The following is a 16,734-nucleotide window of genomic DNA, read 5'->3' on the forward strand; positions in this document are numbered from 1 at the left end:
GCAGAAAGATAAATGAACAGTGCACATTTATTCGAAAGTAATTCCCACAGTGTTTAATGTGGCTCAGATAAAGTGTGTGCAGGGGGTGTAGTAAATATTCAGCAGAATCAGTCAAACACATAACAAACACTCCCCCCCCCCGCAACGGCCGGAGGTTCATGAAAAACATGTACAATTACAGAGAATCCACGCCCAAAAAAATGGAGTGAGGGGACCAGATGAACCCCATCGGTTTTGGTTGATGGGTTTCCTGCAGCCTAGAAGGAATGACCAAAATGCATATTTGCATTTCTTTTTTAAAATTGTTTGAGTGTCAAATATATTTCCAGATACTGCTTGGTAGCCGTATGTTTCCAAGTACGATGAAGTAATTGCTATCAAGCAAAAAAGAGGATTCTGCACCACTCATGGCATTTCCTGTGCTTAACATGATTATGAGTGACTGTGGTTGTAGTTAAAAACCCAGCTCCAGAAGATGTAAATATTCGTCATGCACCCCAGAACCTAAGAAGGGAGAGGGGTTGGGGAATCACTAGAATAGCATATTGTGTGCCAGAATATACAAGCTAATCATATTCCCATGGCATCCTATGCAACAACAATGCGGTTTCTATAAAAACACACACGCACACTGAACTGAAAAGGAAAGGAATGGAACTGAATTCCTATTTATTTGAGCCAATCTCTCCTAGGATCTCTTTGGCATGTGTGTGAGCACATTTCTCTTTTTGGAGAGAAGGTGGGAGGAGGAGTCTTTATTGATTTCTTTTTAGCTCTTACTAGCCCACCCAAGTACATTCAGGCTGGAAACCTGTCGCCAAAGAACCGGCTTATTAGTTCAAATTCACGTGTGACTTGAAGCCCCAGCAGCACCACAGGTCAATAATAATATAATGAATTAATAATAAGTGCTTTTTTCTAGAAAAATAGGCGCCGGGACTCACCATGAAGTTACAGTAAGTGCCACACTTTTTAACAACAAAAAAGGAGATACTGGTACTGAAAGTACCCCCTTAAAAAAAAGCACTGATTAAAAATAATTTTATTATTTATACCCCCACCCATCTGGCTAGGTTTCCCCAGGCGGTTTACCCCACATTGCTTCCTCATGTCACCAGGGCTTTCACAAGCCCCATGGGTATGCCATGGAGGGGACTGGCAGATCCCAAAGAAGTGGGGGAATGAATCAGGCAGTCAGAGCTGGGTGACCCAGGGAAGTGCCTGAGCAGGATGGAGGAGGCAAAATCGGGGCCTCAAGAAAGGTCAGAGCTGGTGGAGCTGGCTTGTGATTAAAAAAGTCAGGAGCTGGATCCTGGAGAAGGTACAAGCAGGCTGTCAGAGAGATGTCCCACCTTGTGATGTCAGACGCCTCTACTCAGGCGTCTCCTAAACGGCTGCTGTCATCACTCTCAGCCCCTCCTGACAGGAAGGAGCCTCCCTCCAGCAGAGGCACCTGAGAGGAAGTTGGAGACGTGAACCAGCAACTGTGTCCTCAAGGACATGGAGATGCCAGCATTGACATAAATGAACCTCACAGACCCAGCCCACTGCATAGCAGTGCCCTTTGCTTGCCCAGAGCAGAAATGCCTGTTATTCACCACACTGAGATTTGTGCCTGCACCAGTCTTCAGAAGGAAGAGGTAATGGCTGGGAAGCTTCTTGGATCAATGTCTCTGCTTGCACTTAACCTTGCAACTCACCCTCAGGGCATTTAACCTTTGCCTTGTCTATGTACCACTTATATTTGTGCATTGGGCAGAAAGATAAGCAAGAACATTTGTGCCGTAAAAAGTTACAGGATTTCAGCAGAAAGTTATGGGCTATGCACTAACTGGAAATGAAATGGTGTGACTGCCTCCAAAACGTTTGCAGGCACAAACATGACTGAAAACAGATTTGTGTGTGAGTGGCCAGAGAGCATTACGAGCACAAATCATCAAATAATTTGTTTTGAAGGGAAGTAGTTCTCTCTGCAATAGAAGAATTAGGCACTTTGTGTGAATGTGAAAGATGTCACTAAGGTGCTTGATCGATTGAACAATACTGCAGAGGGGAAAATACTGAAAATCGGGGGGGGGGGGGGGACGGACTAGAACACACATAATGATGCCAAGAAGTATTATGCACCATCTTCTGGTCAGAGTGAAGTATAACAGACCAAGGAAATCCCCAAACCAAGCACAGAGAAGAAAAAACACAGAACATGCAAATGTGAATTTGTTCTTTGTTCAAATACACATCTAGTATTGAGACTTGTTTGAAAACTGAGACAAATAAGACAGGGTAGATACAGTAAACATATGAAGTTTAGTAAACACAAATGTTCACGAGAAAGACTTCATAGGTTTAAAGGAATTTGGGCAATAAACTAAGTGTTAGGAGTCACTTCCAAACCTGGAGGTTGTACGGTAAGGCAAATTGATTTTGATTACAAATAATGAATATAATGGAGAACAATAACTGGAAACAAATCTATTACTTTTATTAATACAAAAAAGTAGAAGAGCAGCGGAGAATATAGGATTGTTTCTGAAATACTGTCATGCAAACTTTTTCTCCCCCGAAGAATAAAATTCTAGAAACAGCAGAGTGGAAAGCAAAGATGTTTGAATAAATGCCTGTGTAGTTTTTTACCTCTCTCCTGCATACAAACCTGACATGTGGTCAAACAAGAGCTGCATTCGCTCATTGACCACCTTCAAGCAATAACATGCTCATGGGTGGGCGGAGAAACGGGTGTCTTACCTCTGTACAGCAGGATACCACCCGCACCAAAGTCAGAAGCTTATACCCTCCCACTCCAGCCTCCATTCAGACAAGCAAACAACATTATGACAGTTCCAGAACACAATCCAGGCAGGCAAAAGCCCTTCAAGAGGGTACAGAGCAGGGTCTGTGAAGGGTATTGGCCAGGGGAGTGGAGAGGGCCCAGGGGGCCAAATGAAGAGGTCTGCAGTGGCACATTTGATCCCCAGGCCTAAGGTTTCTCATCCCTGATGTATATTCTCAGACACTAGTTATGGTCAACACCCTCATTTTCTGAATGTTATAAAGGAACAGGAAAACATAGCTCAAATTCCAATATATATATATCTATTTATTTGTTGCATGGTAAACATGAAAATGTCAGACTACCTTTACAATTTTTTTTTTTTTGCCAACGACAAGTGCAAAATATAGCAATCATTCAGTAGTTTGCAAATATTTATTTATGAACATTAACTACATTGACACAGTTAATTTAGTAAAAGAGAATAGAAAGGCTCATCCCAGCAGATTAAGAAGGGGAGAAAAAAAGCTTCCTCTCTCAAATCTAAAATTTTTCTTACACCAGACTAAGAAAGGTTTTTTAAAGGAAACAACTATTAACATGTGTCTTCCGGTATTTTTCCTCCCAAGGAAGTTCTACTCAGCAGCTCATTAAACCAGTTTTTATGGGTATGCTTCAGAAGAAACTTAACTTCATATATCCAAGTACTTTACAAACAGTTCTATCCAACTCTAATGGAAACTTTATTCTTTTACAAACTTTGAATTCTAAATGGATACATTGTTCTTTACAAACGTTCAAATTTGTGGCCTTCATCTTTAACCTTTACTTAAATATATATGCTTCACTTACATATAAAATAGAAAATGCATTCATTTTAGGAAGATAGGGCCGTTTCCTCTAGCACACAGCTAGGGCCCAGCAGGCTTGTTCTTGGGCTCCAGTTAAAAGCATCATATAGCTTTGAATTTGCAGCGGGTGTTAAATCTTCCAGGCTTAACCAAAAGTTCATGGTAGTTACCGTATTTTTCGCTCTATAACACGCACTCGACCATAACACGCATGTAGTTTTTAGAGGAGGAAAATCTGTAGGCATGCCACCCGTAGGCATTCCCTCCATAACACGCACAGACATTTCCCCTTACTTTTTAGGAGGAAAAAAGTGAGTGTTATGGTGCAAAAAATACGGTATGTGCATTTGTCAAGTTCTCCTCCTTATATTTCTGCTGGGAAATTTATTTGGTCTTCTTTTCCACCATGCACTCTTGTTTCTCCAATTTCTCTCTGTAAGAATTGTACTGCGAGTCGGTACCAAACAGTTTATCCCACCACGTGAAGGTTGAGGCATAGTTGCCAATGAAGTTCATATGGTGGAAGTCATGGAATCGAGCCCCAGCATAGAAAGGCACCAAATGCAATGGATTCAGAGGAATGTCGTAGCCGCTAAGGAGAGAGAGAGGAGAATTTACAATACAGATACGGAAGACATTGCTCGCATTTCCATTCAAGTGAAGCATTGCTAAAATCAGAAGCAAGTCCCACTGAGTTTAATGGGGCTTACTCTCTTGTAAGTGGGTATAGGACTACAACCATAGACATTTACCAGTTTCCATGTTAACTTGGTGGTAAAACCCCTGAAGTTCCTGGACTATGCAACTGGATAACATACTTCTGAAGCTGTAGAAGTAACATCCGTCATGTGGTATTTAAAATGTGTTTCTTACTTCTGTACTGATGATACATGCTTTATATATAGTCCCTGCAAGGAGGTCATGTAAATATCTCAGCACAAAGTGTCTACAACACTATGCCAAACAGAGGAATGAAATAGTTGAATAATGTGGTCTCTCTCTCTCTCTCTCCCCCTCACACACACACAGTCTGGATTCATAGCTAGATTTTGCTGGGAAAATATTCAATGAATCAAGGGTGGCCAACCTATGGCTCTCCAAATGTTGTTCCCATCAACTAAAAATTATGGCTAAATGTTCTCTCTAACCATAATTTGTTTCACTTGTTCAGACATCACAAGGAATTCTAGTTAGCTTAACATTAAAAAGCTTTCTATCTGTAATAAATAAATAAATACATAAATAAATTCATTCATTCATTCATTTATAGCCTGCCCATCTGGCTGGGTTGCCCCAGCCACTCTGTATCTATCTTTGACATGTGAAAATAGAGGGGAGGAGGGAGCATGTGAGCCTGGGGCTCATTTAGGTAGCATAGTTTCCAGTTGTATCTTATCATTTCTAGTTACATCTTAATCATACTTAATAGAGCAGCTTTTATGTGGAACTTAAGATGACTCTACTTGCTCAAAGAGTATCAAATTAGTTTGTAAGCTTGTCATCTAAAGAATCATGTGCAGTAGAATCCTCTGAATGTTTATGCAAGCTCTACTAAAGTCATTGAAACTTACTCTAAGGTAGGTATACACAGGATTTCAGTCTTAAATACATGCACTTCTAGGACATTTAGAGGAAATCCTGAATAGTTAATAGATTTTTTTTTTTTTTTTAAGTCATTTGAATAGATTTTACCTGGTGACTTTGGGTGGTATTCAACGAAGTGTGACTTAGAGTACACCTAGATGACTAATTTAGGTCTAATACCCCAAGTAACACGTTGTTGAATACAACCCTCTATATTTCTGATGAATATGACCAGACTGAACAGCGAAAGTAGATTACCTGTGGACGTCAATGGTCTCCAGCAAGCGACAGATCACCCATGCCCACAGAAGAATCAAGTGATTGCAAAACACCATTATTCCAATGAAAAACCCAGCTCCAAGGATAAGGGTTTCCAGAGGGTGTGCATATTCAGCTTGCATTCCAAACGGAGCCTATGAAAGGAGGAAGAGGGGGAAAAATGCTCTTTTGTATGCAAAGACATAAATATACTTTACGGCTAATCTGAAATGTATACAGTGGGTTACGAACTAAATTTGTTCCGGAGGTCCGTTCTTAATCTGAAACCGTTCTTAACCTGAGGTACCACTTTAACTAATGAGGCCTCCTGCCGCTGCCGCACAGTTTCTGTTCGCATCCTGAGGTATAGTTTTTAACCCGAGGTACTACTTCCGGGTTAGCAGAGTCTGTAACCTGAAGTGTTTGTAACCCGAGATACAACAGTACTTCCTGCATGGCCAGGTTGTTCTAGCAGAGTTCTCCCCCTCTCGCACTCAGATCCTGGTTTTAATGTTACATACAGGTAACAGAGGAATGAGTGAACTGTGTTTAGCTCTACTCCAACTCTTTATGACTACAAATTCTGGACTGCCCCTGGAACACTATAATTTCAGCTGGTAGCATAGAACCATGATTACTTCAGACGACAGAGTAAGAACCCCCTGTAAAATATTCAGAATGGAAGCAAATCATAGCTTATATGAAAACTTTACAGTGATGCTTTCCTCACCTTCAAACCTCAGAAGAGGTTTTTCTGAGTCTTTAGCCTATGCTCCCTAATGAGTGTTATTTCAGTAATAGAAGCTAGCTATTCAAAAAAGCAATTGGAGGGTGGTTGTTAGGGAAATCAACCAATCTAGGTTGAAACCTTACAGGTGGGCTTTAGCTCAGTTGTACAGCACAGTGATGCAGAAGGACTAAAGTTCAGTCACTGGTCTCTCTGTTTAATAGGACCTACGTAAGTCAGGAGACTGGAGAATTGTGCCGGTTAGACTTCACTACAAATATACTAGGTCAAAGTGGGTTATGTTCCTAACCTACATAATCATTATCAGAATAACAGACAGAGATCATTTGTAGGGAAAACCAGCTGAAGGGATTTTTGTATTTTATAGCCAGTCATTGGTGGATAAGAAGTTAGACATATTCAGAGCACAGCATTTAAAATGGCGAACTATTTTGAGCGATCAGTTTCGAAGTCTGTCCAACTACAGCAATATTAAACTCTTGATGAAAACAGTTTGCTAAGCGTGCTGTTTTCTCTTCTCCCTTTTTACAAAAAGAATAGCTAATGTATGCCTAGTGCTTTTATATGCTCACAGCATTACAGCATTAACTAGGTAACGTTCACCAAGAATTTAAGGCAATACATACCACAAACTCATGATGCACTTTGTGGATGTGCTTATATATTCTCTTGTGATGCAACAGCCTATGCAGAAAATAATGCCAGGCATCCTCAATCACAGCACATCCAAAACATTGAGAAAGTAGCACATACCTGGGGGGGGGGGGGGGAGGTAGGGAAAGAGAAGCATTTGTTAAGACAAGTACAATAGATTAGGACACCTTGTTTCCCAACCCAATTTTTGCTTTTTACAAATCATTGTAGCAGTTTTCTAAAACTAATTTCACATAAAATTTACTTAATCCATTAACATCTTTCTTTCTTGCAAATCAGTTGTAATTTGTAATGATAAGAACGCTTTATAGGGAAAGTTCAGCTTGAAAATTACTGACTACTAGAAACTTATTATTATTGTTCTGTGCAGAACTTTTAGAAATCTTCCATATGCTGAAGTGCAGTGCTTGATCATAACAGGATTTGAGAAACACTGCATTTATTGAAGTACTTAACTGCACAGAGCTGTTTAAATAAAACCCATCTACTTACCATCTTGGCATGCTTTCCCAGTCATAAGGAATATTAAAATATTCTGTGAAGTAATAGGTACCAAGTATCAGAGGAAACTGAATAAAAAAGTGATTGAACATAAGTGCCTTGAAACACTTCCATTGTCTTTCCCAGGTTTCTGGCTTATCCTGTAAACAAGAAATAAAAGTATTTTATAAATAGAAGTAGAATATTCCAGTGATATTACTGAAGATGTGATACATGGGAATAAGTACTAAATTAATAGTACTTCATACTATAATAGAAGAATACCTAAATTAAAGGTAACGGAATATCAGCTTTGTCTTATTTGACACTGTTTCAACTGATATTGCCCCAAAATGCAGCAACACTGCTGCCTGCGATGATCAATGTTTCCTTTAATATCAGATATACATTTCAATGTTGATTCCCTGTCAATTATCATCCTACTCCAGGTGTACTTGGGGTAAGGCGAGAGATAAATATTACAGTAGTGTTAGAATGCTCAGATTGTTGTCTTTCAGCCCGGGAACAGTACTGCCATTTGGTCTGAATTTATTGTTAATGAATCAAGATTACAAATGCTATTTTCATGTCAAAAGGAAACAGTTATGGTATGCATAGATCACAGCATCTATGGCATCAGAGCAGGGATGAGTAACCTGTTGAACTCCAGATTCTGTCAGCCCCAGCCGGCATAGCCCATGGTCAGGAATGAGCGGAGCTCACATATCTGAAGGGCCACAGGTTTCCCCACCCCTGAATTAGTTTGGAGCCTGTACATTGTTTCAAGAAGGCTGCAAGAAATCAGCACAGTAAAGTAATCATGGTTTTATAACAGACTTCTGGGCTCTGGATCGCATTAGGAAGCAGGATACTATGATCTATCTACCTTTTTAGTAGAAACTGGATTGAGAAGGCACCAGAATTCTATACGATACAAATTTCACTGACTTATAATTCAATACTGTGGTACCTTGGGTTACAGACGCTTCAGGTTACAGACTCTGCTAACCCAGAAATAGTACCTTGGGTTAAGAACTTTGCTTCAGGATAAGAACAGAAATCGTGCTCCGGCAGCGCGGCAGCAGCAGGAGGCCCCATTAGCTAAAGTGGTGCTTCAGGTTAAGAACAGTTTCAGGTTAAGAACGGACTTCCGGAACAAATTAAGTACTTAACCTGAGGTACCAGTGTATTGCAATACTCCAAGCTTTATGTTATTACATATATACCATTCAGGTATCAGGGTGTATGTCACTCAAGCGAATTTCACACACGGTTACTATTAAAAACAAGAGTGCCCACGACTGATGCTATATACAGGGGCCATGTTCTAGCTTAGTGATGGATAGCCTGAAGCTTTGCAGACTGCCCCAACTCCCATCAGCCCCTGCCAGCATTGCCAATGGTCAGAGATGACAGGACAGTTTGGGGGACCACTGCTTCCCACCTGTGTTTTAGCCACTCTACAGCTTCTGTGGGGGAAACTAGCAACTGTACAATGTTATCTCCTTTTTTCATTTACTAGCTGAACAATGCAATCCTATGCATTGCTTAAGATAGAATCCTACACCAACTAATCTGTGAGTAAGCCACAGTGACAATCACATCTGAGCAACTGTCACTGTGGCTTACTCACAGGTAAGTCCGTGTAGCGTTCCAGCTTAAATACATCTTTAACATTACCTCTTGTCCTTTGGGGTAGTGTGCAGGATAACAGTAAACATCTAGCAAATAATACTGTTGGCAAACTTGTTCAGATGTTCCACTTTCTACAATAACATATCAAAACATACACAAAAAACCCTATTTACTTGAAAGCCTGCAAGTTAGAGGCCAGACTGTCAAAGGCCCTTTGCCTCGTGCTTTTCAACAGTACCACCCAGAATTCAGATTGGAAGTCAGCAATACGTACTCACTGATAGCTAAACTAAATATTTATATAAGAAATTAACCAAAATATGCATAATAATTATACAAGCGCATAAATAAGTGTAAATTGTTCCATGTTTGTTATAAAAGCAGAGTAAAGCATAAGATCGTTTTTTTTCTATCCTCTGAAAGAGGCTGCTCACAAAAATGTCACCAGTCGCAAGCTGGCAGAATATGGGAAGTGAACTCATGATCTGGGGAGCTCCAAAGTTATGTCACTTGTTGGAGCCATGTATGACACCAGAGCTGGAATTTTTCATACTAGACAGCACTCCATCTTACCTGTTGTATTTTATACTTTTGCATGTAAGGTATAAACTGAAAGATAAATCCAGGCAAACATATTAAAAAGTAGGAAAGTTCATGCATGAGAAGTGATCCCCAGGTTGCAATCTGGTATTTGGTGTAGTTATTCAGCATATATGTCCAAGCATTTTTAAATGGCTGTTGTAGCGGATTCTCAGGCAAGAAAGAGTCTATATATTCTACAGCCAGGTAGGCAGAATTCAGTATGCCAACACTGTTGTTAGTTGCCATCGTTCAGTTCTGGAACATCACACCTGTAGCTTCTCTGCAGGATTCTAGGAACAGTAAATAGACATCGTGATAAAGACACCATAACGAAAATGACATCGGCCAGCAACACAGTGTGCAGCTGTTGACTTGCATAAAAATAGTAGGGGACAAGATCTATCCATTTCCATACTAGACAACAGAGTTAAACAGATGTTGCTGCTTGCCCTTTGTCCTTGTCTGGTAGGAGAAGAGATTAACTCATACCTGCTTGCGCTGTATACATTGACAGAATCTCCTCTACCGCCTGACAAGAAGGAAATGTGCTGCTGCTTAATTAGGATGCCTTGGCCATAAATTGATCGATCATGCTACTTATCTGTTACATAATAAAAAGTAAATTGAAAGCCCTGCATGAAACTACTAGGATTTACCTCGAGAGAGCATCCAAGGATTAACTACAAAAACAATTACAGTGGTACCTCATGTTACATACCGTCCCCCTTACGAATGTTGCGGGTTACGCGCTCCACTAACCCAGAAGTAGATCTCCCTTGTGCGACCCTTGCCCCTGGACGCAAGCGGAAGTCGCACTCTGGCGACGTGGCAGCAGCAGGAGGTGCCATTAGGGAAAGTGTGCCTCATGCTACGAGCGGTTTTGGGTTACAAACAGACCTCTGGAATGGATTAAGTACATAACACAAGGTACCACTGTATCATCTTTCCCTTCCTGATATGAACAAAGGACAGGTGCCAATGTTTACATACCGATTTCAGTCCAAACCAATTCTTACCTATGTGGCATTGCTAATGCGTCAGATTGAACAAGGTTTTTACAAGCATTCAATATTGGAGGTATAAGATCAAATTATATGCTTCCGGGTCATGTGCCCAGCATGACTAAGCCGCTTCTGGCAAACCAGAGCAGCGCATGGAAATGCCGTTTACCTTCCCGCTGGAGCAATACCTATTTATCTACTTGCACTTTGACATGCTTTCAAACTGTTAGGTTAGCAGGAGCAGGGACCGAGCAACGGGAGCTCACCCCGTCATGCGGATTCGAACCACCGACCTTCTGATTGGCAAGTCCTAGGCTCTGTGGTTTAACCCACAGCGCCACCCGCATCCCTCAAGCATTCACATACATGCTTTCAAATGTATATGTGTAAGTTTGCTTAACCAGATGCAGTAAAGTAACTCTTAATAAAGAAGAATTAAATGCTGTGCTCTTCTAATTATTCAGTCAGAGCAAGAATTTAGGCTTGCCAGATGGAACAATCCTGACCCTCCAGAGTGGCCAATGGTCAAAGATAACAGGAGTTGTAGTCCAGCAACATTTGAGAGCCAGAGGCTAGCCATCCCCAATATGTGTGAAAATCAACTAACATTAAGAGTGCCACAACAACAGAATCCCAATCCCACCTCGGCAATCAAACTGAGTGACTGCAGGCTAAGGTACCTGACCAGGGGAGTGAAATCCTTATCATGGCTACTCTGCCTTTCTGTACCTCAAGCCTTACTTTGTTATGCACTTGATATTCAGGTGAATCTATTTGGAGGAAGTTTATACCCCCCCCCCTTTGTCCAGCCAGGTACCAGACCAGACTGGCAAGTTACTAAAATCTGAAATGATTGAGGTCTATTATTTATTTATTGCACACTTTTTTTTAACATAAAAAGTAAACTCAAAGTGAATTGCAATGTATCAAATAACTTACCCAATCTATCTGCTATAATTATGCAAATTTCAACCTCCTAACACTATCAGTAATCTATTCTTCTACCCATATTACACGTTAAAGGGAGCAGGTGGTGTTGTGGTCTAAACCACTGAGCCTCTTGGGCTTGCCGATTGGAAGGTCGGCGGTTTGAATACCTGCAATGGGGTGAGCTCCCATTGCTCTGTCCCTGCAATGGGGTGAGCTCCCATTGCTCTGTCCCAGCTTCTGCCAACATAGCAGTTCAAAAGCATGCCAGTCAAGTAAATAAATAGGTACTGCTGTGGCAAGAAGGTAAACGGCATTTCTGTGAGCTCTGGTTTCTGTCACGGTGTTCCATTGCACCAGAAGCAGTTTTGTTATGCTGGCCATATGACCCAGAAAAGCTGTCTGTGGACAAATGCCGGTTCCCTCAGCCTGAAGCAAGATGAGTGCCACAACCCCATAGTCACCTTTGACTGGACTTAACTGTCCAGGGGCCCTTTACCTTTTTGTTATTACAAGTTAAAAGAGATAAGACAGCTCTGCCTGCAAGTTTGCTTTCCAACAGCACAACTCAATAGGGAAAAGTAATGGGGAGGTATGAAAAGCAAGCACTGGGGCAGTTATTCCTTTACTGGCAGACTGAGGGAGCCAGGCTGGTCTTCCTCTTGGTCTTCCTAGTTGCCCTGTGTACTGATTCCTGTACAATGCAAGACTATGACTGAAAGCAGATACATCCTAGCTCTGTGAAGCAAGACTTAAGCATGCAAAATGATGAAACCTTAGGGTGTGGGCCTGTGACCTGGCCAGGAACTAAGTATTTATCATTACAAAAGACTGACCCCGCTACCCAGGAAATCCAATCAAGTAACCTGCTAGACAGGAGATAAACAACAACAGGAGAAAAACAATATTAAAATTTCTGTGATGTAGGTGGGATGTATCTGAGGGGTGGTCTTAGGTTACACCCCTTCTGTGATGTATGTAGATGTTTCTGGGGGTGGTGTTGATCTACAGGATGGGAATTTCAAAAGTCTTTATAAGGCCTTGCATGCCATTTTTCTGGATCCTCCTCCTTTCCTGCGTGTGAGGGGAGCACCCTGTTGCAACAGATCAATAAAGATCAGGGTTACTAGCTGCTTTGCTTCTCAATATTCTCTGGTTGGCCTCTGTTATTTTCTCCTACCAATAGGGAACCTATGTAAGGACTCTATATGGGCTCTTGGATACCCCATAAGGGAAAAGGGCAATTTTTTATTTACAACAGCAGCACTAAGCAAACCAAAACAGCGAAAATCGAAAACAGGTACCAGGAGAAAGAAATGCCTTCTCCTATAACTCACAACTAATAACAACAACTAATAAAAAGAACTAATAAAAAATAAAAACGCATCTCCCGAACCCTTAACTTCAGCTTTTGTCTCTGAGAGAGAAGTCGGTGAGGGGGGAGAGAAATAAAACGGAAAGTCACAAAATAACAGCCTGAGCGGCCAAGAAATGAATATTTTGGTGTCCATAAACAAAATGTAAAGGGGTTGCGTTTGTCGCCTTTTTCGGGTGGGGGGTCTCCAAATGCAACCAATGAAAGGAGCACCCCCTAAAACAACCCGCCCCCCAAGGCGCCTCGGCTCTCCATCCTCTTACCTGCGCCGAGGGATGCAGCAGCTCTGCCCACCGACGCTCCGCGACGAGGGCCAGACTCCCTCCGCGCCGGGTCCTCAAATACGCCTCCTTCCTTGGCCGCGGAAGGAAAGGCCGCCCCGCTGCCGCGATTGGTCGGGACCGTCAGGCGTGCGCCGAGCAGGTCTCGGCGGGCTCCCATTGGGTGGAAGGATGGAGTGAGATCGTCAGATCTCGTGGGCCGGCCAATGGGACGAGGCGCCAGTTCACTGACGAAGAGAAGGGAGAGGAGCGAGATGGGTGGATGGAGGGGACGCGGGGCGGAAGGTAGCCATGCAAACCGCACGGCGGCTGCACGCTCACCTGCTTCTCCTAATATCGAAGGATCGCAGCCTCTGCTCACGGGGTTTACTTCCAAGGAAAGCTGGGCATAGGACGGCAGCTTTCCGATGCAGCTTAGCTCCCCTGCCTCGCACTCCAAAATAAACCCAAAAGTAATGTTTGGTATTGTTTTCGGTTCATACAACTCCCCCTTCCTTTTGCTGGAGAAAAATTCAGATTATTTTTTTAATGGTACATGCGGAATCGCTTTCACGTTTTCCTTTTTTTTGACTGCCCATTTCATTGCTGTAACCCAGCCTGGGACCTTATGGTAGGGAGCAATTATAAATGATAAATACATGAGAAAACCCCTAAGCCCATAGGTGGCTTGGTTCCTCTTGGCAGTGCCGGATTTATGTACAAGCTAAACAAGCTACAGCTTAAGGCCTCACTCTCTTGGGTCCCCCCAAAAAATTAAAGGAAAAAACACCTGGATGTACATTTCCAAAATATAATATAAAAAACAAATAAAATTAAACCAGCAAGAGTGTTTTGTGTTGTGTAGGCTCCTATGATGTAAGTAATGGGCTCCGCCTGCTAGCCTGCGCCCTAAAGTATCACATATAAAGGGCCCTATTACCTTATGTAGCTTAGGGCCTCATCAAACCTAAATCTGGCCTTGCCTCTTGGGGCCTGGTCCTAAGTACTGGCAAGTGCTTCATATTGCAGCTGTTCTTGTTCAACAGCAAACACAAGTTTGGTTACCTTACTCTGCTTTATGCCACGAATCTACTGCTATCTTCCACATGCAAACAGTGAGGCCAGCAACTGGCATTTATATATTTTTTAAAAGGTACAACCTGCCCTTCATTATTGCCAGGGTTGGGTGTGATGTAACATATTGCAATCTTAAAAATCAATTTATAAACAACACACTGTCGGGCTGAGAACTAAAAACAGACGGGTGAAACACTCATTAAAACGCACAAAAGTCGGTAAAAAAAGTCTTCTCACGAAGTGTTTGTCCCTTTTATAGTTGTAGGGAGAAAGCACTCCACAAACAAGGATGCCATGCTGGGGAAGTTTGCATCACCACTTACCGTATTTTTCGCTCTATAACACGCAGATTTTTTCTCCTGAAAAGGAAGGGGAAATGTCTGTGCGTGTTATGGAGCGAATGTGTGGTCCCTGGAGCCGAAAAATCAGACAAAAATCAAATCGGGCTTCACGATTGCTGAAACGGAACAAAGAGCAGGGAAAGCCCCTCCCCTCCAGGCAAGCAGAGGGGAAAAGAGGAAGCAGCTGCTTTCCTGCATTCTGCCTCAGGGTCTTACTGCCCACCCGCTCTGTTTCGTTGCTGTGTTTGCTGAAACGGAACAAAGAGCAGGGAAAGCCCCTCCCCTCCAGGCAAGCAGAGGGGAAAAGAGGAAGTGGTTGCTTTCCTGCATTCTGCCTCAGGGTCTTACTGCCCACCCGCTCTGTTTCGTTGCTGTGTTTGCTGAAACGGAACAAAGAGCAGGGAAAGCCCCTCCCCTCCAGGCAAGCAGAGGGGAAAGCAGAGTGTCTGCTTTCCTCTCTGTGCTTCGGAGGGAACAATGTTTGTGAAGGGAAGAGAGATTACAGGTTCAGCTTAAAATTCTGATTTGACTTCCTGCTTTTTGTTTTTGGGGACACACAGCATTCAAATATGCTTTCTTCAATTTAAAAGGATGAAATCCTTAAACAGTGTTTTGCCTGTAAATTCATGCGATTTGGAAGATTACAGTGTCTGTACCTCTTAAGGGATGGCAAAGCTTAGGTTTCGCTGCTAAATAGTTCTTAATGCAGTTAAAATGCTTTCTTCTGTCAAGGCAATTAAAAAAAATAAATATCAGGCAGCCGGAAAACATGCAGATGGGAGAGAGAGAGAGAGAGAGAGCGCGCTGGCTGGCTTGTGTGGGTGGGTGGGGGGGAACTTTTGCCTTCCTTTCCTCACGTTATAGCCCTCTCCTGCATTCTTAGCCTTCTGTGTTTTTCCTTCCCTCCCCACTTAAAATGTGGTTACAAAGCATGGATCCACATGGATCCTCAGGATCTTTGCATTGGGTCACCCCAAATTCACCATCAGAGCACACAGCATGTCCATGGCTACAGCCTGCCCCCCCAAAATCACGCACCCACTGTTGCCTGGGGCTGCAATGGTGCAAAAACGTGGTTACAAAGCATGGATCCACATGGATCCTCAGGATCTTTGCATTGGGTCAGCCAAAATTCACCATCAGAGCACATAGCATGTCCATGGCTACAGCCTGCCCCCCCAAAATCATGCACCCACTGTTGCCTGGGGCTGCAATGGTGCAAAAACGTGGTTACAAAGCATGGATCCACAGGGATTCTCAGGATTTTTGCATTGGGTCACCCCAAATTCACCATCAGATCACATGTCTGTGGCCACAGCATGAAGCACAAAAATGATACGTCCACTGTTTCATTCAGAATATTTTTTCCCTTGTTTTCCTCCTCTAAAAACGATGTGCGTGTTATGGTCAGGTGCGTGTTATAGAGCGAAAAATACGGTAATTACTCTCTAACAGATAACATAAAAAGATTCCCTCTGCTGATCTTGGAACACAGATAGATTCAGTATTTCATGTATTTGAGTCACAAGCTCTCAGAGAAGGTGCAGTGTTTTAGATATTTGAGTTGCAAGCTATTTAAGTGTGTAAAGGTGCACAGCCATTTAAGGCTATAAAGGTGCAGCCTTGACTTAGGCTGGGAAATGAATAGATGGCCAATGCAGTTGTCTAAAGGTTGATGTACAGTGGTACCTCGGGTTACATACGCTTCAGGTTACAGACTCCGCTAACCCAGAAATATTACCTCGGGTTAAGAACTTTGCTTCAGGGTGAGAACAGAAATTGCGCGATGGCGCGGCAGCAGCGGGAGGCCCCATTAGCTAAAGTGGTGCTTCAGGTTAAGAACGGACTTCCGGAACAAATTACTGTAAGTACTTAACCAGAGGTACCACTGTACTATGATTCATATTGGTTGTATAAGTCAAAACTCTGGCAGCCACATTTTGCACTCATTGACATAAACTGGACAGACCACTGCTATTTTTAAGCTTCCCTGACAGAAACGTGTCCCAAGCATATTGTCACTGAAGGGTTAACACCATTCCATCCTCCCTTAACTGCCTACACCACAGCATAGAATAATGCAGTTCAGTGATGTGGTAAACAGCTCAGAGGTATTTCACTTGAGAAACCAGTTTGACAGTGACAGAATGCTTCTTGATTTTAAAAGGAAAGAACACACTCATTTGGAGTG

General features: G+C 42.5%; 1 protein-coding gene across 1 annotated transcript; it reads right to left on the reverse strand.

The window, feature by feature from the left end:
• Positions 1–3,962: 3,962 nt before the first annotated feature.
• LOC308485750 (methylsterol monooxygenase 1) lies at positions 3,963–13,283 on the reverse strand. Its single transcript, XM_081021777.1, has 6 exons — positions 13,129–13,283; positions 9,554–9,852; positions 7,358–7,506; positions 6,838–6,964; positions 5,464–5,618; positions 3,963–4,213 (listed from the first exon to the last, which is right to left on the reverse strand). Exons 2-6 carry the CDS (start codon positions 9,806–9,808, stop codon positions 4,006–4,008), a joined length of 894 nt encoding a protein of 297 aa, XP_080877903.1. The 5' UTR covers positions 9,809–9,852; positions 13,129–13,283; the 3' UTR covers positions 3,963–4,005.
• Positions 13,284–16,734: the final 3,451 nt, after the last annotated feature.

Source organism: Podarcis pityusensis (assembly GCF_964106645.2).
Source record: "Podarcis pityusensis genome assembly, chromosome: 9".
Classification (NCBI taxonomy): Eukaryota; Metazoa; Chordata; class Lepidosauria; order Squamata; family Lacertidae; genus Podarcis; species Podarcis pityusensis.

What these genes read in the sequence shown, in the direction of transcription:
- LOC308485750 (XM_081021777.1), bottom strand. Translation starts at nt 9,808, where the DNA reads ATGGCAACTAACAACAGTGTTGGCATACTGAATTCTGCCTACCTGGCT. An exon ending in AAAAGTATAAAATACAACAG is followed by an intron (nt 7,507 to 9,553) that starts GTAAGATGGAGT and finishes TCTTGTTTACAG; the next exon opens with GATAAGCCAGAAACCTGGGA. An exon ending in TGGGAAAGCATGCCAAGATG is followed by an intron (nt 6,965 to 7,357) that starts GTAAGTAGATGG and finishes CCCCCCCCCCAG; the next exon opens with GTATGTGCTACTTTCTCAAT.